Raw genomic sequence first — 23,975 nt, 5'->3', positions numbered from 1 at the left:
CAGTCACTGTGTGCTTGTGCCTCCACAGATGGATCCAGGAGGAATGTCCCCGTTTTCTGTATTCCCAGGACTGTCCGGAGGAGAAGCTCCCAGAAAACCATCAGGTAGATGAGCTGATGTCTCCACAGAATCTGACCAGAAAGTGATGGAACCAAAGATCATTTTACATTTTCTTCTTGTTTAGGATGAAAATGTGATTGATATTAAGGCTGAGGTTATGGAAGAAGCAGAAGAGGAGACAGATTTATGGGGCAATTATCAGTTTAAGGAGAGGAGACATTATGTCTGTTTTGAGGTTCACATACATGCAACTCCCATCATCTCATCATCACATGTAATAATCTCTCCTGTCCCTGTGTGTTTTCTACAGATGCACTCAGAGAAAGAAATCCCCCCGAGAGATGTTCCCGTCCTCTGTATTCCCAGGACTGTCCAGAGGAGAAGCTCCCAGAGAACCATCAGGTAGATGGAGCTGAGCCCTATACACAACTATATAGGGGGGTCCTGCAGTCATAGAGGGGTCCTAGATTGTGGGGGTCTCTTATGTGGATCTGTTAGATTTCCCACCTGTCTGCTGTATTGTACTGAATTGTTACAGATGACAAATCAGGGGGAAGATGTGACTGATATTAAAGTGGAGGATGAAGAAGAGCGGATGATGGGCGATCCCCCGTGTAAGAGTGAGATGGAGGAGGACATTCCAGTCCATGTGACCACAGGTATGGAGTAATGAATGGAGGAAGGGAATTGGGAGGTTTCTTCAGGTGAGGCTCCACCTTAGAGCTCCCGTAACCCACTTGGGCCTCTTTCACACAAGCGATATGAATTGTGTCAGGATCTGTTAAGGGAAAAACTGATGGTTTTACTGGCAGGATCAGTCAGTTTTCTTTATGTTTGATTACTTTCTGAGACTATTTTTTGTGGCACACTGTACTTTAGGTTGGTGGTAAAATTGAAGATTTTCCTAGCCATATTTCATAGCACCCCTGGTGGAGTGGGCTTTAAAGATGGAAGTCTCAATACTAGCTAGAGACATAGTCTAAGATATCCATCGGGATAAAGTAGAAGCAGAAAATGGAGCATGGGGCTTGCAGTAGGAGATAAGGAGTTGCGAGCATGACTGATTCCTAAGAGGAAGATTTCTCTCCTCATAGAATCGTAAGCAGTGGACTACACACAATTTCTCTTGTTGGGGAAACATCGGGTAGAACACTGAAGAAATATTGGTCTTGGTGCAATAGATGATAGAGAATTTTACTCCCTGAGGTAAGTATTGTTTGTGAGCAATATCGAGGGCATGAACATCTGAAACTCGCTTAACAGACATTAGGCAAAGGAGCATAGCGAGTTTGAATGACAACAATTTTAGGGATAGAGAATCATTATTCTCCCAGGAATTAAATAGATTGAACACAAGACTGACATCCCATGTGGACTGATATCTAGGAAAAGGAGGTCTGCGGAATCTAATTCCTTTCATCAGTTTACAGACCAAGGGGTGTTTGCCCACAGGTAAAGATTGAATGGGAGAATGATAGAAAGAGCCAATCAAAAGACGTTAATGGTTCGGTAGGCTTTCCATGCTTCAAAAGAGGAGGAAAGAAAATGTAATACTTGGTTTAGAGGTGCATGTACGGGATTCAGATCCCGTTGATTGCACCAATCAGACCAAATTTCAGAGTTTGTTGGCTCGAGATGAGCCAAGCAACAAAGGACAAGGTCTCTGCTTGAACCAGGGGTTGTGAATTCCCAAATGGGTCTAGAAGAATGGAAGTATGAGATGGAAGGATGCGCGGAAAGTCTACCGCCATTTCCAAGATCTGGGGAAACCAGGTCTGGGTCGGCCATAAAGGAGTGATCAGCATCAGGGTTGCCTTATGAATTTTTGTCAGAAGAGTGACTCGCGGGATTAAGGCAAAAGGAGGGAATGCATACAGAGTCCCCGAGGGCCAAATTTGGAGGAGAGCATCGGTGCCTAGAGCTTCTGGATCTTGATGCCAGCTGAAGAATTGTGGGAGTTGCCAATTCAGACGGGATGCAAAAAGATCCTTCTGAAAAGGACCCCAAAGAGATTGAAGATGTTTGAAGAGGAGAGGATCCAGTCTCCAGTCGCTGTTGTCGGCCAGGAAGCGGGAATTCTAATCTGCAATAGAATTGGAAAGGCTCGGAAGATATTCTGCTTTGAGAATTATGTTCTTGTCTAGGCAAAAGTGCCAGAATTCCTTGGAAATGTTGGCCAGACGCTCTGATCTGGTGCCCCCAAGGCGATTGACATATTGCACTGCTGAGATGTTGTCCATCCTCAGGAGAATGCAACAGTGTGACTTGTCCCTCTCAAAACTCTTGAGGGCAAAGGATTCGGCCAGAAGTTCGAGACAATTGATATGAAGAGATGCCTCTTCTGTGGACCACTTACCTCCTGTGGAAAGGGAGCTGCAACAAGCCCCCCAGCCCTGGAGACTGGCGTCTGACTCTATTATCATGTCCGGTATTGAATTGAAGATAGCCTTCCTATTCCAGGCCTGGATATGCTGTAAACACCACAGGAGTTCTTCCTTGGTGTCTGGGGTTAGGGATATCTCATCCAAATACAGTAAACCCTCTTGTAAGTGGCGAGTCTTCAGATGTTGAAGAGCCCTGTAGTGTAGTGGTGCAGGAATTATGGCCTGGATTGAAGCTGACAACAGGCCCACTACCCGAGCGATAGCTCGCAGAGATACTAGTTTTTTGTTGAGTAGAGACCGGATTTCTCTCTGGATGGTCTTCAACTTCCTGGATAGAAGGCTTAGGATGGCTGTTCGAGGGTTAATCAGGAACCCTAAAAATTCTATCTCTTTTAAGGGATTCAAAATGGATTTTTCGTGATTTATAAGAAAACCCAGGTTCGTCAGGAGAAATAGAGTCCATTGAATATGGAGTATAATTGACTGAGACTGAGCCATGATGAGAATGTCATCTAGGTAAATGATTAGACGAACGCCTCGGGACCTGAGCATGGTAACTACTGGTTATAATAGCTTTGTAAAGCACCAGGGAGCTGAAGAGAGACCAAATGGTAGACTTGAGAATTGGAGGTAGGGTTGGGATAGAGGGTGCATAGGCACCGTGAGGTATGTCTTTCAAGTCTACCTTGGCAAGCCAATCGTGTTGTATTAGTAGGTCTCTCAATAGATGAATGCCCTCCATTTTGAAGTGGCGGTAGAAAACAAAATTGTTGAGAGCTCTTAGGTTGATGACTGGTCTGTGACCGCCGTCTCTCTTTTTGACAAGAAAAATATTGCTCAGATAACCTTGGGATTGCCAAGGAATTTGTTTAATCGCGTCTTTGGAACTCAGTTCTCTTATTTCCGATCTTATTAGATCTTGGTCTATTTTTGAGAAAAATATGGGATGGGGTCTCTGTGTTTGTACTGGAGGACATATGAAGTCTATTTGACAACCCACGACAGTGTTTAGAATCCACTACTCTGTGGTTATTGTAGCCGAAACGTGGATAAAATGAGCGATTCGGCCTCCCAAGGGAAGATGGGGAAAAAACTGGAAGAAGAAACTTGCTTACCTGTAGCGGGTCTGGACCTTGAGAAGCCCCTCTGTCCTCTTGCCCTCCATGCATGTCCTCTGGTAGTGTAATGACCGACGTCACGCACAGGGAGGAAAAAGGGAAAGCCCTGCCCAAGGGAGAGGGAAAGGTGGTGACCCCTAACTCACCTTGTGGCTGGCACCTGACTGCCCTGACATCCCTAGACGGGTTCCTCACCCGTGCGGCGATCACGTGCCTAAACCCTGGCTTTCCCTAAAATGAGCCCTAGATAGTGAACGGGCCGGTGGGATCACTAGTCCGCACCACTGTCACTAAGAGGGAAACACCAGGGAGAGGACAGACAAAACAGACAAACACATACACCCAGGTGGGCGACCACAATAGACCACAAAGGTCCAACAGGGATCCGGAGGGTAGCGTTCTGGACCAACTACCAGAAAACGCAGCAACACAGCTCCAGAGGGTCAGAATAGATGTCCAGGCAGGAAGCTCTATATCTGGCAACCAGAGAAGTGTGAGAGGGGAATATAAGGAGGTTTGGGAGTGCTGGACAAGGAACAGCTGAGGAGAAGGAGCTACGGGTCCTTAAGTGATCCAAAAGGGTTTGCAAAGCAAACCCAGAAAGCTACCATAAGGAAACAGCCCTATCCTAAATAGAGCGTGCAGCCAACCGCTGCAACCTCCTGACCCCGGGTATAACGGAGTCAGGCGTGGTTCTTGACACCCTCGTGACAAGTATTGTGTGTGAAGGTGACTGGCTCAGCAGATATTGGTCACTTTGATCATGAACTTTGGTATTTCAGGGATTTTAGTCAGCATGGAGGTCTCCAGATTTTGGCAAATCCTTACAAACATCGGGGTTATGCAGGAGAGAGACTTACGTATTTTGGATGGTTAGATACATCCTTTCTCATAGACTCTGTCTCATCAGTCCAGACACCTTTCATTTATTCCTCCCTACATTGAAATTCTTAGAAGTATATAGCCGTATCTCTCTCTAGACAGTGGAGAAGGACATTGTGGGGGCATTACACACCATACGTATCTCTGGGGCTGTGTGTGAGGGACTATTTTCTATGCAGGAAAGGAGAGGGTTAACAAGAGCTAATTGCAATGTATCTTGGGAGATATCTACTGCTAGAGTTGCCACGCAGCCGGTAGCTTATTTGGCTCCCCGGACGGTAATTTATTTGTACCGGCAATAATAATGGACGTCCATTGTGGAGCACTCATTAGTACAGCCTATAACTCCTGCACCCCCCCCCCCCCCCCCTTTTTTAAATAAAAAAAGTACTCCCCTCCTCCATTAGATGGCGCCGCGGTGAACACTTGCTGCTGACTGGAAGCTCAGGACTGGACCTGCAAAACGTCATCATGCTGGAGTACTGGTCCTGTCCTGAGCTTCCAGTCAGCAACGAGTGATTACCGCGGCGCCATCTAATAGGGGAGGGGAGTTCTTTTTTTTTTTCTTCACAAGCAGAGCATTATTAATTTTGGGGGGTACTAATGGGGGCATTAGTAATTCTGGGTGGCACTAATAGGGGCATTTCTATTACTGGGGGCACTAATGGGGGCATTGCAATTACTGGAAGCACCTAAGGGGGCATTATTAATTCTGGGGGGCACTAATTGGGGCATTAATATTACTGGGTGGCACTAATGTGGGCATTATTAATTCTAGGGGCATCAATGGGGACATCAATATTATTGAGGGGCATTATTAATTTGGAGGGGCACTAATGGAGGGATTATTAATACAGGGGGGCACTAATGGGGGGCATTATAAATTCTGGGGGCACTGATGGAGGCATTACTATTACTTGGGGGGCACTAATGAGGGCATTATTAATACTGGGAGTCACATTATGACATAGCGAATTAACACCCCATGTTAAGCCATGCCCCCACAACCATACTCCCTTTGGGGTGTGGCTTAACTTGTCGGTATTTTTTGTTGGGAAAGCTGGCAACCCTATCTACTGCCCACCCATAAAAAAGTCCAACAATTATGTGAGTAATAAAATATTTTAAACTTTTGGCTCACAGCGATGCAGCCTCCTACTGGTGTACACTGTACAGGAGGCCCCGCAGTATCTTCTAAACTTCCCAGGCTGCTGGCAGTGAAGGAGGAGAGAACATGTCTGGCCACCCTCCTGCCCTCCCTGCTGTCAGAAAACTGTCTGCTGGAGAGAAGGACTCCTCTGCGGTGCTGGGCTGATTTCTCAGGTGTGTGACAGTAGTGAGCTGTAGGAGACTGTAAGGGGGAAATAGGGGATTTGTTTATAGTAGACACCATAACTATATGATTAGTGGGGTCCGATTCTGCGACCCCCACTGATCCCAGGAACGGGGATTCAGGTGTCAGGTGTCTACTCAGTCTAGGTACGTGGACATGCAATTTTCTATCATTGAGATCTTTGCATGGGCTGAGCAGTCAGGGGGAGCTCTAGGGCTTTTATAGGGCTCACCCTTTTGTTCCTTAGTTTGGGATCAAGTCAGTTGGATCTTTATTTGTTACTTCTTGTTTTCTGCAACACCATCCGTGACACCTAATGCCTCTGCTTCAGTTATGACCCCCTGTTCGTGCCCTTTGCTCACGTTGCCCCTCTAGAACCTTTGCTTGGACTTTGTTAAAGGTTATGACATCCAAAGGGGGTTGGACTTATGCCTGAACAATTCTGCCCAGTGCGTCACATTCTCCAGTATTGACACCTATGGTTTGTATGGCGGCAGTTATGATATTCCTTATTTACAGGCATCACTGCTGCCATGTAAAGAAATACTAGTGGTGGAGGATTTAAAGGGGTTGTCCAGGTTCTCAAGTTATCCTCTCCACACTATAAGGCATAACTATATGAATAGTGGGGTCTGATTCTGCGACCCCCACTGATCCCAGGAACTGATCCTGTTCCCCCTTTTTGATGGTGTGACAGGCCACACATACGCCCTGCTGCTCCATTCATTCTCTTTGGGACCACTGGAAATAGCCAGCGCTGTACTCCGCCATCTCCAGCGACCCCATAGAGAATGGATGGAGAGGCAGGGCATATGCTCCACCTGCCACTCAGTCAAGAAGGGGAACTAGGAACACCTGTTCTATTTCTCATTAATGCAATTATCTAGTCAACCAATCACATGGCAGTTGCTTCGATGCATTTAGGGGGGTACTCCTGGTCAAGACAATCTCCTGAACTCCAAACTGAATGTCAGAATGGGAAAGAAAGGTGATTTAAGCAATTTTGAGCGTGGCATGGTTGTTGGTGCCAGACGGGCCGGTCTGAGTATTTCACAATCTGCTCAGTTACTGGGATTTTCACGCACAACCATTTCTAGGGTTTACAAAGAATGGTGTGAAAAGGGAAAAACATCCAGTATGCGGCAGTCCTGTGGGCAAAAATGCCTTGTGGATGCTAGAGGTCAGAGGAGAATGGGCCGACTGATTCAAGCTGATAGAAGAGCAAAGTTGACTAAAATAACCACTCGTTACAACCGAGGTATGCAGCAAAGCATTTGTGAAGCCACAACACGCACAACCTTGAGGCGGATGGGCTACAACAGCAGAAGACCCCACCAGGTACCACTCATCTCCACTACAAATAGGAAAAAGAGGCTACAATTTGTACGAGCTCACCAAAATTGGACTGTTGAAGACTGGAAAAATGTTGCCTGGTCTGATGAGTCTCGATTTCTGTTGAGACATTCAAATGGTAGAATCCGAATTTGGCGTAAACAGAATGAGAACATGTATCCATTCTCTGATGGCTACTTCCAGCAGGATAATGCACCATGTCACAGAGCTCGAATCATTTCAAATTGGTTTCTTGAACATGACAATGAGTTCACTGTACTAAAATGGCCCCACAGTCACCAGATCTCAACCCAATAGAGCATCTTTGGGATGTGGTGGAACGGGAGCTTCGTGCCCTGGATGTGTATCCCTCAAATCTCCATCAACTGCAAGATGCTATCCTATCAATATGGGCCAACATTTCTAAATAATGCCATCAGCACCTTGTGGAATCAATGCCACGTAGAATTAAGGCAGTTCTGAAGGCAAAAGGGGGTCCAACACCGTATTAGTATGGTGTTCCTAATAATTCTTTAGGTGAGTGTATTTTGTCATGGGGGTCTGACTGCTGGGTCCCCCATGATCAAGGGAACGTCGTCTTAAAGGCGTCCTCTCACTTCAGTAAGTCGGATTTATCATGTAGAGAAAGTTAATACGAGCAACTTACTAATATACTGTTATTATCCATATTGCTTCCTTTTGCTGGCTGGATTCATTTTTCCATCACATTATACACTGCTCGTTTCCATGGTTATGAACACCCTACAATCCAGCAGTGGTGGCCGTGCTTGCACACTATAAAGCACTAGCCTATGTGTGCTGCCATGGTCCCGGCCACCAGAGAGGCTGACGCTGTTGCCTATAGTGTGCAATACTAGTGAATAGTTTCACATATAGGCCACAAAAAATAAAAATAAATGGTACGGACACGGAAAAAATATAAGTTTGTGTGCAGGAGCCCTAAGGTGGGCCGCCAGAATCAGTTACACTAGTGGGCCCTAGGTACCCCAGACACTGAGTATACCCTTTAACACGTTATTTATCCTACACAGTCTGAAAACAGAAATAAAAAGTAATAAATAAAATCTCATCGTCTGCACAACCGTCCCTCAACAAGCCTCATACAGCTCCGACTCCTCCTGTGGAAACATCTCACATTCTACCAAACTCCAGAACTGCCCCCTCACAGTAGTCTGGTCACATGGGTGTGACATCATCACAGTTTCTTCACCAGGACCTCTCCTTCCCATTGCTAAACTCCGCCCCCTCCTGCACTGATCACATGACGGTGACATCATCCCAGGTCCTTCTCTACAACTTCTCTCCACTGCTGAGCTCCGCCCCCTGCACTGATCACATGACAGTGACATCATCCCAGGTCCTTCAGCTCTTGCAGTGCAGCAGATACAGAGCAGGACCTGGTCTGTAGTCACTGCTGTGGTGTCTGGAGCCTCTTCTTCTCTCTGGTATCAGCCATTTCTCCAGAGTCCCCCTTTATCCCCGGTGCTGGGGGCTCTGAGAAGCGGGGTCTCTCCAGGAGCAGTAAGTGCGGTTCTGGATCTCACTAACGCTCTTGTCTATGGAGGATTTCCAGCCTCTCCTCTCCTCATAAAGGCGCCTGCAGTACTAGAAGCCTCCAGCTCCTCCAGTTCTCTCCTCTTCTCCTGAATGACCACCAAGGATGGACAGGAAGGAGATCAGCAGAAGAATATTAGACCTCACCTTGGAGATCATCTTCCTGCTGAGCGGAGAGGTAAACTTTTCTAGATTTCTCTCCTCTTTATTGTATTCTGTAACAAGTCAGACATCGGGAAGGAGAATCCATCATAGGAAGTGATAGGAAGAGAGGAGGAGATGGCCGGAGTGTGGCCTGGAGGGAGGATTTCTACCACTAGTCTGACATCTAGATGATACTGGACTATAACAAGGAGGCCTCCACTACGTCTAGAGGAAAGAAGGCTTCTCCACCAACATAGAGGAGGAGTCTTTACTGTAAGAGCAGTGAGACTATGGAGCTCTCTGCCAGAGGAAGGAGCCATGGGGGATTCTCTAGAAGATTTCAGAAGGGGCCTGGAGGTCTGGAGGGTAATAATATTCCAGCTTCTAGTGACTAGATTACTAGAGATGGGGCCATGATCCAGGGAGGGATTCTGATTGTAGATCTGGTGTCAGGAAGGAATTTCTTTCCCTAAGTGTCCCTCTCCATCCACAGGATTACACCATAGTGAAGAAGACATCGGGGGGGACTCCCATCATCCATGAGTCAGGAGGGTGGAGCAGGACCCCCATCACAGAGCCTCCCCCCCCTGATACATGAGCAGAAGATCCTAGAACTCACCCACAAGATGATGGAGCTGTTGACTGGAGAGGTGACACTGCTGGAAATGCTGGGAAATTCTCCAGTAACAGCACTGGAAGGGTCTGGGTGATGACGGTGTCATTGTGTTGTCAGGTTCCTGTAAGGTGTCAGGATGTGGCGGTCTATTTCTCCATGGAGGAGTGGGAGTATGTAGAAGGACACAAGGATCTGTACAAGGAGGCCATGATGGAGGCTCCCCGGCCTCTGACATCACCAGGTAAGAAGAGAAGAGGTGAGAAGAGGCCGTGTTAAAGCCTCAGTCCGGTCATGTGCAGTGTGTACACGTGTGTAATGACATGTAATGTAGGAGCTCCACATGTTATTCCCGGTCACATCACGTTAGAGCCTACATTTCCCATATACATCACACTTCTCCATAGGCTCCATCCCCCTGATGGATATAGTGTCCTCTTGGCCTCCATCGGCCGGTACAGTAGATGACACTATTCTATACAGAGGATCCTGCAGGAAAACCTGCGCCGTGCCGTATACATGGGGCTTATGGGTGACGTCTGCCCCTGTGTGACTATATAGAATGATAGGACTGTACAGGGGAGATGTCACCTCCTTCTATCAGAGATCTACGTTAGGAAACCTTCCTGATATCTACCTCTGATGGAAGGCTCAGACGTGGTGTGAACACTTCCTTATTCCATAGTCACTTTCCAGTAGTTCTCGTCCCTTCATGTCTGAGATCCTCTAGCCACTCCACAAGCAGAGAAGACACAAGGTTCTATGGTGTGACCGGAGGAGAAGGTGGGATCACCGGGCTCTTCTCTCTCCTCCTCCAGTCTGTGGTCCTGTCTGAGCGGACATGTGTCTTCTAGCAGTAGATGTACGGCCTGGAGTGTTCAGGCTGCGAAGGCTCCACAATATGTCATGGGCTCCGCTTTATCTTACTGTGAGGATCTGCTCCAGGATACATAGGACTGGGGTGACATGGGGGGTGCAGATGAATCGGGCAGCCTGAGGGGGTGACAGACGTCCCTGATCAGCGGCCGATGCCTGAGCTCCACACATACATTCCTCGCTTTACTGTACTGCTGCATTAGGGTGTGTTCATACATGACAGGTTTGTTGTAGAGGTTTCCGCTGCTGAAATCCATCCCATATTCAATTGCAAGAAAAAGTATGTGAACCCTTGGATTTAATAACTGGTCTAACCTCCTTTGGCAGCAATAACTTCAACCAAACGTTTCCTGTAGTTGCAGATCAGACGTGCACAACGGTCAGGAGTAATACTTGACCATTCCTCTTTACAGAACTGTCTCAGTTCAGCAATATTCTTGGGATGTCTGGTGTGAATCAGGTTCTTGAGGTCATGCCACAGCATCTCAATCGGGTTGAGGTCAGGACTCTGACTGGGCCACTCCAGAAGATTTTCTTCTGTTTAAGCCATTCTGTTGTCGATTTACTTCTATGCTTTGGGTCATTGTCCTGTTGCAACACCCATCTTCTGTTGAGCTTCAGCTGGTGGACAGATGGCCTTAAGTTCCCCTGCAAAATGTCTTGATAAACTTGGAAATTCATTTTTCCTTCGATGATAGCAATCCGTCCCTGACGCAGCAAAGCAGCCCCAAACCATGATGTCTCCACCACCATACTTCACAGTTGGGATGAGGCTTTGAGGTTGGTGTGCTGTGCCTCTTTTTCTCCACACATAGTGTTGTGTGTTTCTTCCAAACAACTGAACTTTGGTTTCATCTGTCCACAGAATATTTTGCCAGTACTGCTGTGGAACATCCAGGTGCTCTTGTGCAAACTGTAAACATGCAGCAATGTTTTTTGTGGACAGCAGTGGCTTCCTCTGTGGTATCCTTACATGAAATCCATTCTTGTTTAGTGTTTTACATATCGTAGATTCGCTAACAGGGATGTTAGCATATGCCAGAGACTTTTGTAAGTCTTTAGCTGACACTCTAGGTGTCACGGAAGGTGTACAGGAAACAAGACAATGCAAAAGAATCTATGACTCACTGGATCCAAAACTAAGGAACAAAAGGGAGACCCCTGCATGAGACCTGGCACTCTCCCTGACTGCTCAGCCTATGCGAACACCCCAAAGGTGGATGATCGCATATCCCCGTACCTCGACTATATAATACCTGAACACCCTACAATAGTGAGGGGACACGACCACCGGCTCCCTACACTAGACACGGAGGGAGTCAGGGTCATCTGGGATCCAGCAAACAGAAAATCACAAATGAATGTACAGCACTTATCTTGTAGAAGACTGGGAAATAGGAACAGCATGCACACACACTCCAGGAAGTTGTATAAGCCGCACACTAATGCATTATGGGGAGGAATTTAAAGGGATGCAATCAGTCCAACTACATGACAGCTGAGAGAGACTAACGAGATGAGGAACTGAAAACCAAAACAAAGAAAACTCAAGGAGGAGGTTCTGAAAGGCTTCTGTCAGAGCTTCTCAGCTGTCTGGTTGTGACAGTACCCCTCCCTCTACGAGTGGACTCCGGACACTCAGAGCCCATCTTCTCAGGATGGGACCTATGGAAAGCCCTGATGAGACGAGTGGCCTTAATGTCCGTCACTGGGACCCACATCCTCTCCTCAGGACCATAACCCTCCCAATGAACGAGGTACTGGAGAGAACCGCGGACAAGACGAGAATCCACAATCCTAGAGACCTGAAATTCAAGATTCCCATCAACCATAATCGGAGGAGGAGGCAAAGGCGAGGGTACAATGGGTTGAACATAAGGTTTCAATAAGGACTTATGAAAAACATTATGGATCTTCCAAGTCTGAGGAAGATCAAGACGGTAGGCAACAGGATTGATGACAGACTGGATCTTGTAAGGCCCAATAAACCTAGGACCCAACCTCCAGGAGGGAACCTTCAATTTGATATTCTTGGTAGACAACCACACCAGATCACCAACATTCAGGTCCGGACCAGGCACACGTCTCTTATCTGCCATACGCTTATATCTCTCAATCATGCTCTTTAGATTATCCTGAATCTTTTGCCAAATAGATGACAAAGACGAGGAGAATCTGTCCTCATCGGGTAAACCAGAAGACCCCTCTCCCGAAAAAGTCCCAAACTGTGGATGAAACCCATATGCACCAAAAAATGGTGACTTATCAGAGGCCTCCTGACGACGGTTATTTAAAGCAAACTCAGCAGGGGGCAAAAAAGAACACTAATCCTCCTGATTCTCCGCCACAAAACAGCGCAGATATGTCTCCAGATTCTGATTGACGCGCTCTGTCTGGCCATTCGACTGCGGGTGGAAAGCAGAAGAGAATGACAACCGAACCCCCAAGCAAGAACAGAAAGCCTTCCAGAATCTGGAAACAAACTGCGTGCCCCTATCAGAGACTATGTCTGAAGGAATACCATGCAATTTGACAATGTGATCAATAAATGCCTGCGCCAGCGTCTTAGCATTGGGCAAACCAGGAAAAGGGATGAAATGCACCATTTTGCTAAAACGGTCCACCACGACCAGAATCACAGTCTTCCCCGAGGAAGGAGGCAGGTCCGTTATGAAGTCCATGGATAGATGTGTCCAAGGACGGGAAGGAATGGGTAAGGGAAGGAGAGGACCTGATGGCCGTGAATGAGGGACTTTGGCACGAGCGCAAGTCTCGCAGGCTGCCACAAAACCCTCAACCGACTTACGAAGCGCAGGCCACCAGAATCTCAGAGCGATGAGATCCAGTGTGGCTCTTGCCCCCGGGTGCCCAGCAAGAACCGTATCGTGGTGTTCCTTAAAAATCTTGTGTCTTAAAGCGAGAGGCACAAACAACCTCCCAGGAGGACAAAGATCAGGAGCCTCCGACTGGGCTGCCTGCACCTCTGCCTCCAATTCAGGAAAAAGAGCAGAGACCACCACACCTTCAGCCAAAATGGGACCCGGGTCTTCAAAATTCCCACCTCCCGGAAAACAACGTGACAGGGCATCTGCCTTCACATTCTTAACCCCAGGGCGGAACGTGACAACAAAATTAAACCTTGAAAAGAACAAAGACCATCTGGCCTGTCTCGGGTTCAGACGCTTGGCTGACTCCAAGTAGGCCAGATTTTTATGGTCAGTAAACACGGTGATAGGGTGTCTGGCTCCCTCTAGCCAATGGCGCCATTCCTCAAAAGCCAACTTGATGGCCAACAATTCCCTATCTCCCACATCGTAATTTCTCTCTGCAGAGGAGAGTTTCTTCGAGAAAAAGGCACACGGTCGCCATTTGGCAGGAGAGGAACCCTGAGACAAGACCGCACCCACACCCACCTCAGAAGCATCAACCTCAACTATGAAGGGTAAAGAAATATCAGGTTGTACCAGGATGGGAGCGGAAGCAAAACCCTCCTTGATATTAGAAAAGGCCTTACGCGCCTCTACCGACCAGGAAGAAAAATCTACCCCCTTTCTGGTCATATCAGTGAGTGGTTTAACAACAGAGGAATAATTCAAAATAAACTTCCTGTAATAATTGGCAAAGCCCAAAAAACGCATCAGCGCCTTCTGATTCTCAGGAAGCTCCCACTCAAGCACAGCGCGGACCTTCTCGGGGTCCATGCGAAAACCAGAAGCGGAGAGAAGAAACCCCAGAAATTGAATTTCTGGAACCGCAAACACACATTTTTCCAGTTTCGCGTATAATTTATTCTCCCGCAGGATGAGCAAGACCTGACGTAAGTGTTCCTTATGAGTTTTGAAATCAGGAGAAAAAATCTAAATGTCATCCAAATACACTAATACAAATTTTCCCATTAAATGATAAAAAATGCTGTTCACGAAATGCTGAAAAACGGCTGGGGCATTCATCAAACCAAAAGGCATAACCAAATTCTCAAAATGGCCCTCAGGGGTATTGAAGGCCGTCTTCCATTCGTCTCCTTCTCTAACCCTGACCAGGTTGTATGCCCCTCCAAGGTCTAATTTGGAAAAGACTTTAGCCCCAACAACCTGGTTAAACAGGTTCGGGATCAGAGGAAGCGGATAAGGGTCACGAATAGTGATACTGTGCAGCTCCCTGAAATCCAGACAAGGTCTTAAAGAGCCATCTTTTTTCTTAACAAAGAAAAAAACAGCGGCAATAGGTGACTTCGAGGGTCGTATGTGTCCTTTTCTCAGACTCTCAGAGATATAAGCACGCATAGCGACCCTCTCAGGTTGGGAAAGATTGTATAAAAGAGATTTAGGCAGCTTGGCGCCTGGGATGAGATTAATAGGGCAATCGTACTCCCTGTGCGGGGGCAAATCCTGAACTCCACTCTCAGAGAAGACATCCGAAAATTCAGAGAGGAAAGGTGGTACAGTCTTAGTAGAAACCTCAGAAACAGATGTCGTGAGGCAATTCTCTCTGCAAAAGTCACTCCAACCATTTATTTGCCTCGCTTGCCAATAAATGGTGGGGTTATGTTTAGTGAGCCAGGGTAGCCCCAACACTAGAGGAGTAGGCAACCCGTTTAGGACGAAACATGACACATCCTCAACATGAGTATCACTCACAATCAAACGGATATTGTGAACTATGCCCTTTAACGATTTCTGAGAAAGTGGAGCGGAATCAATAGCAAAAACAGGAATATCCTTTCCCAAAGTGCATACCTGGAAACCATGAGTTATTGCAAATTGATTATCAATGAGATTGACAGCTGCTCCACTATCCACAAAAATCTCACAAAAAATGCTCTTGCTCTCTAGCGCCACCCTAGCAGGCAGGACAAAACGGGAACTACAAGCAAACGGAAAACCTTCAATTTCCGCCTCAACCCTGCCAATAGTAACAGACGGAACATTTTTAAAAGATTTTTTCCTTTTTGTTTCTTTATTACTCCCAGAAAACTGCCTGAATCTCCTAGAGGGACAAACATTTGCCAAATGATTTATACCTCCACAACAAAAACAAACCCTCCCATGCGGGCTGAATCTTCTATTGTCAGAGGCAATCAACCCCAGCTGCATGGGCTCCTGCTCAGAAGGGGCTGACAGCGACTGAGACCCCTGCGCACAGAATGAGACCGCTGCACTGTCCCGGGACTGAGAATGACAGGAAGGAGAGATCTCTCCTCTCTCTCTAAGACGCCTGTCAATACGAACGGCCTGAGACATAGCAGAGTCCAAGGAGATAGGCCTCTCATGAAAGGCAAATGCATCTTTCAATCCCTCTGAAAGACCATGGCAAAATTGACTTCGGAGTGCAGCATCATTCCAACCAGTATCAGCTGCCCATCTCCGAAATTCTGAGCAGTATATCTCTGCGGATTGTTTACCCTAGCATAACAGACGTAGTCTAGACTCAGCCAGAGCAATATGATCCGGATCATCATATATCTGACCCAGGGCTAAAAAGAATTCATCCACTGAACGGAGGGGCCGTGCCCCCTCCGGCAGCGAAAAGGCCCAGGACTGAGCGTTACCCCTGAGCAGCGATATAATGATCCCCACCCTCCGTTCCTCATCACCAGAGGAATGGGGAAGAAGGCGAAAATGGAGTTTGCAAGCCTCTCTAAAACGCACAAAATTCTCACTACCCCCGGAAAACGTATCCGGGAGCGAGATCTTAGGCTCAGAACAAACTCCATGAACGCAAGCTGAACCGGTCACTTGAAACTGAGAAAAAGTCTTACGGAGATCAGCTACCTCCAATGAAAGACCCTGGAAGCGTTCAGCCAAAAGTGAAACCGGATCCATGCTTGAGACGGTTTTGGCGGCTTATAATGTCACGGAAGGTGTACAGGAAACAAGACAATGCAAAAGAATCTATGACTCACTGGATCCAAAACTAAGGAACAAAAGGGAGACCCCTGCATGAGACCTGGCACTCTCCCTGACTGCTCAGCCTATGCGAACACCCCAAAGGTGGATGATCGCATATCCCCGTACCTCGACTATATAATACCTGAACACCCTACAATAGTGAGGGGACACGACCACTGGCTCCCTACACTAGACACTGAGGGAGTCAGGGTCATCTGGGATCCAGCAAACAGAAAATCACAAATGAATGTACAGCACTTATCTTGTAGAAGACTGGGAAATAGGAACAGCATGCATACACACTCCAGGAAGTTGTATAGGCCGCACACTAATGCATTATGGGGAGGAATTTAAAGGGATGCAATCAGTCCAACTACATGACAGCTGAGAGAGACTAACGAGATGAGGAACTGAAAACCAAAACAAAGAAAACTCAAGGAGGAGGTTCTGAAAGGCTTCTGTCAGAGCTTCTCAGCTGTCTGGTTGTGACACTAGGATTCTTCTTCACCTCCATCTTTACAGGACGGCCACTTCTAGGGAGAGAAGCAGCAGTGCTGAACTTTCTCTATTTATAGACAATTTGTCTTACCGTGGACTGATGAACAGCAAGGCTTTTGGAGATACTTTTATAACCCTTTCCAGCTTTATGCAAGTCAACAATTCTTAATCGTAGGTCTTCTGAGAGCTCTTTTGTGCGAGGCATCATTCACATCAGGGAATGCTTTTTGTGAAAAGCAAACCCAGAACTGGTGTGTGTTTTTTATAGGACAGGGCAGCTGTAACCAACACCTCCAATCTCATCTCATTGATTGGACTCCAGTTGGCTGACACCTCACTCCAATTAGCTCTTGGAGATGTCATTAGTCTAGGAGGTTCACATACTTTTTCCACCTGCACTGTGAATGTTTACATGATGTGTTCAATAAAAACATGGTAACATTTAATTCTTTGTGTGTTATTAGTTTAAGCAGACGGTGATTGTCTATTGTTGTGACTTAGATGAAGATCAGATCACATTTTATGACCAATTTGTGCAGAAATCTATATCATTCCAAAGGGTTCACATACTTTTTCTTGCAACTGTATGTGAATGTGGATGTTCTGCAGCAGAGGATGGATATAGCGGTGGAGGCCTTCAGACCGGCCGGGGTTATTCCTCTCTGTTATCAGCAGCTGAGCACAGTCTGCTCTGGTTATAAATGATCCGACCTCTCCTGTAAGAAGCCGGAGGATGGGAGTCATCTGTGGATAACGGGGACTTAACCTATTAATGACCAATGAGGTACATGAACGTCACTGGTCAGGAGGGAATGTAAGGAGCGGGGTCAGGAGTTGTGATACAGAGATGACACCCAACAAAAGATGTTGTGGTCAATAACATCCACTGCAGCTGGGCAGACATGGGGGCTTCCTTTATCCCCTGACCACCCCCTTCTCTGCAACACAATTTTCAGGCGCTGGTCGGTGGTAATGGCATCCTGAGACATAATGAAGGCCCGCCATCTTGTTTCTTCTGTTATACCCTGCCTCTGGAGTCAGTATGATTGCAGGTCCAGCTCATAGAGGACTAAAGGAAAATAAAGCTTTTCAAAATATTAATAAATTATAAAATAATAATTTTTAATAAATAAAAAAATGGAAAAAAAAATATATTTTCCTATTTATCTTAAATAAATCAACGTAGTCTGTACGGTCGTGTTCAAAAATGACTGAAATATTAAAATACCACCTTGTTAATCATGTGCAGTGAATACTAGAGTTGTTGCGATACCAAATTTTTGATTCGATTTCGATACCATAAAAAAGTATAGCGATACTCGATGCCATTCGGTACCACACGAAAAAATAAACAAAAAAAGCCACGTGCATTCCGCATTATTAAAAAAAATGGTGAATCGCGCAGTTTTATACATTTTTTTTCTGTTTCGGCGTTCACTGCATAGATTTTTTTTAAATATATTTTAATAGTTTGGACTTCTTTGACGTGGCGATTATGTTTATTTATTTATTGTTTATATATTTTATATGTGAAATTGGGAAAGTGGGTGATTTAAACTTAATAAATATATTTTTTTTACTTTTTTTTTCTTAATAACAATTTCTCCCCTTAGGGGCCAGATCCTGGGATCTTTTCATACCTTGTCCAATTCACGCTAATAGAGATCTATTGAATAGGAATAGGACCTCACACTCTCCCTGCTGCTCTGTGCTTTGTGCACACAGCAGCAGGGAGCGGAATATGGCAGCCAGGGCTTCAGTAGTGTCCTGGCTGCCATGGTAACTGATCGGAGCCCCAGGATTACACAGCCGGGGCTCCGATCAGAAACTGCCACCAATGAGAGGAGGTGAGGGGACTCTGTCGCCAGTGCCACCAATGAGAAGGGGAGGGGACCCTGTGGCCACTGTCACCAATGAGAAGGACTGTGGCCACTGTCACCAATGAGAAGGGGAGGGGACCCTGTGGCCACTGTCACCAATGATTTTAATACTAGGGGGGTGCACTGCGCCACCAATGATAATTAACCCTTAATGCAGGAGGCAGGTACTGGCAGCAGATTAGCGTCTGTTAACCCCTCAGGTGCCGCACCTGAGGGGTTAACGCCGCTGATCGCAGCTCCCCGTCAGAGGCAGGGTGCCGGCTATGCGATTCTGCTGCCAGTACCCGCCTCCTGTATTATGTGTTAAAGACCACCGTATATACAGTACAGACCAAAAGTTTGGACACACCTTCTCATTCAAAGAGTTTTCTTTTTTTTCATAACTATGAAGGCATCAAAACTATGAATTAACACATGTGGAATTATATACATAACAAACAAGGGTGAAACAACTGAAAATATGTCATATTCTAGGTTCTTCAAAGTAGCCACCTTTTGCTTTGATTACTGCTTTGCACACTCTTGGCATTCTCTTGATGAGCTTCAAGAGGTAGTCCCCTGAAATGGTCTTCCAACAGTCTTGAAGGAGTTCCCAGAGATGCTTAGCACTTGTTGGCCCTTTTGCCTTCACTCTGCGGTCCAGCTCACCCCAAACCATCTCGATTGGGTTCAGGTCCGGTGACTGTGGAGGCCAGGTCATCTGGCGCAGCACCCCATCACTCTCCTTCATGGTCAAATAGCCCTTACTTTCAACGCTTTCTCAATTTTTCGGCTGAATGACTGTCCTTCATTTCTTAAAGTAATGATGGCCACTCATTTTTCTTTACTTAGCTGCTTTTTTCTTGCCATAATACAAATTCTAACAGTCTATTCAGTAGGACTATCAGCTGTGTATCCACCTGACTTCTCCTCAACGCAACTGATGGTCCCAACCCCATTTATAAGGCAAGAAATCCCACTTATTAAACCTAACAGGGCACACCTGTGAAGTGAAAACCATTTCAGGGGACTACCTCTTGAAGCTCATCAAGAGAATGCCAAGAGTGTGCAAAGCAGTAATCAAAGCAAAAGGTGGCTACTTTGAAGAACCTAGAATATGACATATTTTCAGTTGTTTCACACTTGTTTGTTATGTATATAATTCCACATGTGTTAATTCATAGTTTTGATGCCTTCATAGTCATGAAAATAAAGAAAACTCTTTGAATGAGAAGGTGTGTCCAAACTTTTGGTCTGTACTGTAGGTCCAGACTTAGTTAAGTATTAGGCTACACAGAGCGGCGCCCAGAGATGTCCCAGCACTTACTATTATCCTGGGCGCCGCTCCGTTTGCCCACCGTGCCCCATTACTGTCTCCTGCTCCATATGCTAATTACTATTGGAGCAATGGGGAGGAGACATCAGCTTCTCTAGTGGGCGTTCCTTCTCCCTGCGCTGCGATTGGACAGCGCTACAGCCAGGGAGAAGGAACGCCCAGGAGAGAAGATGATGTCTCCTCCCCATTGCTCCTATAGTAGTAATTAGCATATGGAGCAGGAGACAGTAATGGGGGCCACAGCGGCGAACGGACCAGCGCCCAGGAATAATAGTAGGTGCAGGGAAATCTTTGGGCGCCGCTCTGTGTAGCCTCTTATTTAACTAAGTCTGGACCCAGGAAAAGTCCCATCATTGGTGGTGCAGTGCGCTCGCCCCTCCTCCGTTCATTGGTGGCAGCAGCAGCGGCACATGGGGGAGGGAGAGACTGCTTCCTTCTCCCCTGTGCTGCTGAGGGAACATGAGCACTTTGACAGCAGCGCGCTCATGTTCTGTGATACTAGACTGCGCAGTAGCGCAGGCCAGTATCGAAAAAATGGAAATCCCGGTATCGTATCGATACCGGGACAAAAGTATCGATTGGATATCGAAATTTCGATACCCGCAACAACCCTAGTGAATACTGTAAGAAATCCTGTTCTTCCCCAAAATATTGGAATAAAGTATGACCAACAAACTCCTATGTGCCCAAAATGGTGTCAATCAAACTGACAGCTCACCCTACAGAAAATGAGCCCTCGTCCAGCTCCATCGACGGAAACGTAAACCAGTTATGGAAGTTAGAAAATGACGATATCCATTTTCACAGGATAAATATGTGACCACTGAGACCCCTCTGATCATGAGAATGAGAGTCCGGTGTCCTCCTTTTGGATATAACCGATGTTCTCACAGATATCTCCTGCATTTCCACTGACAGTGACTGGAGCAGCAGACATGTACAGCCACCGCTCCATCCATGTGAGGACCCAGGACCCCTGTTCTCATGATCTGTAAAGGTCCCAGCGGTGGAATTTCTATGTGGGGTGACTGGATTATCTTGGGGTTTGGTAGAAAGGTGGTGAGGAGCAGAACATTGTTATTTAGGCCCCGATCACTAAACCTAGAAGTGAAGGAGCTGAGAGAAGAGTCTGATCTATAGACAGATCTACAGGAGGCCGTGTATTCAGTCACTGTGTGCTTGTGTCTCCACAGATGGATCCAGGAGGAGAAATCCCACCAATCAATGTCCCCGTCCTCTGTATTCCCAGGACTGTCCAGAGGAGAAGCTCCCAGAGAACCATCAGGTAGATGGAGCTGAAGTCTCTCCAGAATCTGACCAGAAAGGGATTGAACCAAAGATCATTTTACATTTTTCTTCTTTAGGGTGAAAATCTGATGGATATTAAGGTTGAGGTTAAAGATGAAGAAGAAGAGGAGATGGATTTATGGGGCGATCATCAGTGTAAGGAGGGGGGCTGTCATGGGTCACCTGGATACTACTTCTATCATCTCATCATCACATTTAATCAGTCTCTCCTGTCCCTGTGTGTTTCCTACAGATGAACTCATAGAAAGAAATCCCCCCGAGAGATGTCCCCGTCCTCTGTATTCCCAGGACTGTCCAGAGGAGAAGCTCCCAGAGAAGCATCAGGTAGATGAAGCTAAAGTCTCACCAAAATCTGAGGAGAAAGGGATTGAACCAAAGATCATTTTACATTTTTCTTTTTTAGGGTGAAAATCTGATTAATATTAAGGCTGAAGTTAAAGATGAAGAAGAAAAAGAGACGAATTTATGGGGCGATCAGCAGTGTAAGAGTGGGGGTGACTTTTATGTATATTTTGAGGGTCACCTGGATAATACTCCCATCATCACATGTAATCAATCTATCCTTTCACTATGTGTTTCATACAGATGGACTCATAGAAAGAAATCCCCCCGAGAGATGTCCCCGTCCTCTGTATTCCCAGGACTGTCCAGAGGAGAAGCTCTCAGAGAACCATCAGGTAGATGGAGCTGAAGTCTCCACCGAATCTGACCAGAAAGGGATTGGACCAAAGATCATTTTACATTTTCTTCTTGTTTAGGATAAAAATCTGATTGATATTAAGGTTGTGGTTAAAGTTAAACCAGAAGAGGAGACAGATCGGCAGTGTAAGGAGGGGGGGGGGGGCAGATTGACTATCATGTATATTTGAGGGTCACCTGGATACTACTCCCATCATAATATGTAATAATCTCTCCTGTCACTGTGTTATCTCCTATAGATACTGATTCCAGCAGGAGAAATGCCCCCGAGAGATGTCCCCGTCCGCTGTATTCCCAGCCAGAGGAGAAGCTCCCAGAGAACCATCAGGTAGATGGAGCTGAAGTCTCCCCAGAATCTGACCAGAAAGGGATTGAACCGAAGATTGTTTTACATTTTTCTTGTTAAGGATGAAAATCTGATGGATATTAAGGTTGAGGTTAAAGATACAGCAGAAAAGGAGACAGATTTATGGGGCGATCAACAATGTAAGCAAGGGGTCATCTGGATACTACTCCCATCATCTCATCATCACATGTAGTAATCTCTCCTGTCCCTGTGTGTTTTCTACAGATGAACTCATAGAAAGAAATCCCCCCGAGAGATGTCCCCATCCTCTGTATTCCCAGGACTGTCCAGAGGAGAAGCTCCCAGAGAACCATCAGGTAGATGGAGCTGATGTCTCACCAGAATCTGATCAGAAAGTGATGGAACCAAAGATCATTTGACATTTTGTTCTTGTTTAGGATGAAAATCTGATTGTTATTAAGGTTGAGGTTATGGAAGAAGCAGAAGTGAAGACGGATTTATGGGGCGATCATCAGTGTAAGGAGAGGAGACATCATGTCTATTTTGACGTTCACATAGATACAACTCCCATTATCTCATCATCACATGTAATAATCTCTCCTGTGTGTTTTCTACAGATGCACTCAGAGAAGGATGTCCCCGTCCTCTCTATTCCCAGGACTGTCCAGAGGAGAAGCTCCCAGAGAACCATCAGGTAGATGGAGCTGAGCCTTATACACATCTATATAGGGGGATCCTGCAGTCATAGAGGGGTCATAGATGGTGGGGGTCTCTTATGTGGATCTGTTACATTTCCCACCTGTCTGCTGTATTGTACTGAATTGTTACAGATGACAAATCAGGGGGAAGATGTGACTGATATTAAAGTGGAGGAAGAAGAAGAGCGGATGATGGGCGATCCCCCGTGTAAGAGTGAGGTGGAGGAGGACATTCCAGTCCATGTGACCACAGGTATGGAATAATGAATGGAGGAAGGGAATTGGGACGTTTCTTCAGGTGAGACTCCACCTTAGAGCTCCAGTAACCCCTTGGGCCTCTTTCACACAAGCGATATGAATTGTGTCAGGATCTGTTAAGGGAAAATACGCACAATACAGAACATGCTGCGATTTTTTAATGAAAAACAATGCTCGTGCACAGAACCATGAAATGAGTGGTCAGGATTCAGTCCGGATGCTACGTGTTCGTTACACACATCGCATCTGGACGGAAAACTCACTCGTGTAAAGTGCCCATAAGGACGCGGATGATTCAGAGCCCTTTATGTGTCACTTCATGTGGTAAGAACGTTTGATTACTTTGAGACTATTCTTTGTGGCACACTGTACTTTAGGTCGGTGGTAAAATCCCATTTCACTGAGCCCTGCTGCATCAGACTTGATCCCGGGCTGCCTGTGTACTTATGGAGTCATTTGTGCCGCGAGGGTGGGGCTGAGCTTGTGGAACTTTGGTGATCCTGGGGTTTCTCCAAGGGGGAGGGGGGTGAGGAGGATGACAAGTAAAACAAAAAATTGGCACCCATGTATAGTCACAAAAAAAAGATTGCGAGCCATGTATACACAAAATAGTGAGCTGTGCGCAGATATATAAAAACGGTGAGACCTGTATAGACACCAAAAATGTGCAGACAAAGCGTGCCGCATTGTATAGACATGTACCTTAGCCAGATGTACCTGTTGAAACGATCCTATTCGCCTGCTCTCTGATGCTCTGCTCCGGTTCCCTGGCTTTCTTCTGCCGTTCTCTGGTCGTCATCTGTAAAC

General features: G+C 46.3%; 1 protein-coding gene across 1 annotated transcript in view; it reads left to right on the top strand.

Annotated features, from left to right (window-relative positions):
- Positions 1-23,975, top strand: part of LOC120997662 (zinc finger protein 282-like) — a 394,601-nt gene that overhangs the window by 2,326 nt on the left and 368,300 nt on the right. The window contains exons 3-4 of the mRNA XM_040427858.1: positions 371-462; positions 22,650-22,728. Of these exons, the coding sequence (XP_040283792.1) occupies positions 371-462; positions 22,650-22,728 (171 nt within the window). The remainder of the gene's footprint in view (positions 1-370; positions 463-22,649; positions 22,729-23,975) is intronic.

This window comes from Bufo bufo, chromosome 4 (assembly GCF_905171765.1).
Source record: "Bufo bufo chromosome 4, aBufBuf1.1, whole genome shotgun sequence".
NCBI classification, from domain to species: Eukaryota; Metazoa; Chordata; class Amphibia; order Anura; family Bufonidae; genus Bufo; species Bufo bufo.
The sequence above is the reverse complement of the archived record's forward strand: the minus strand, read 5'-3'. Positions and strand labels throughout refer to the sequence as shown.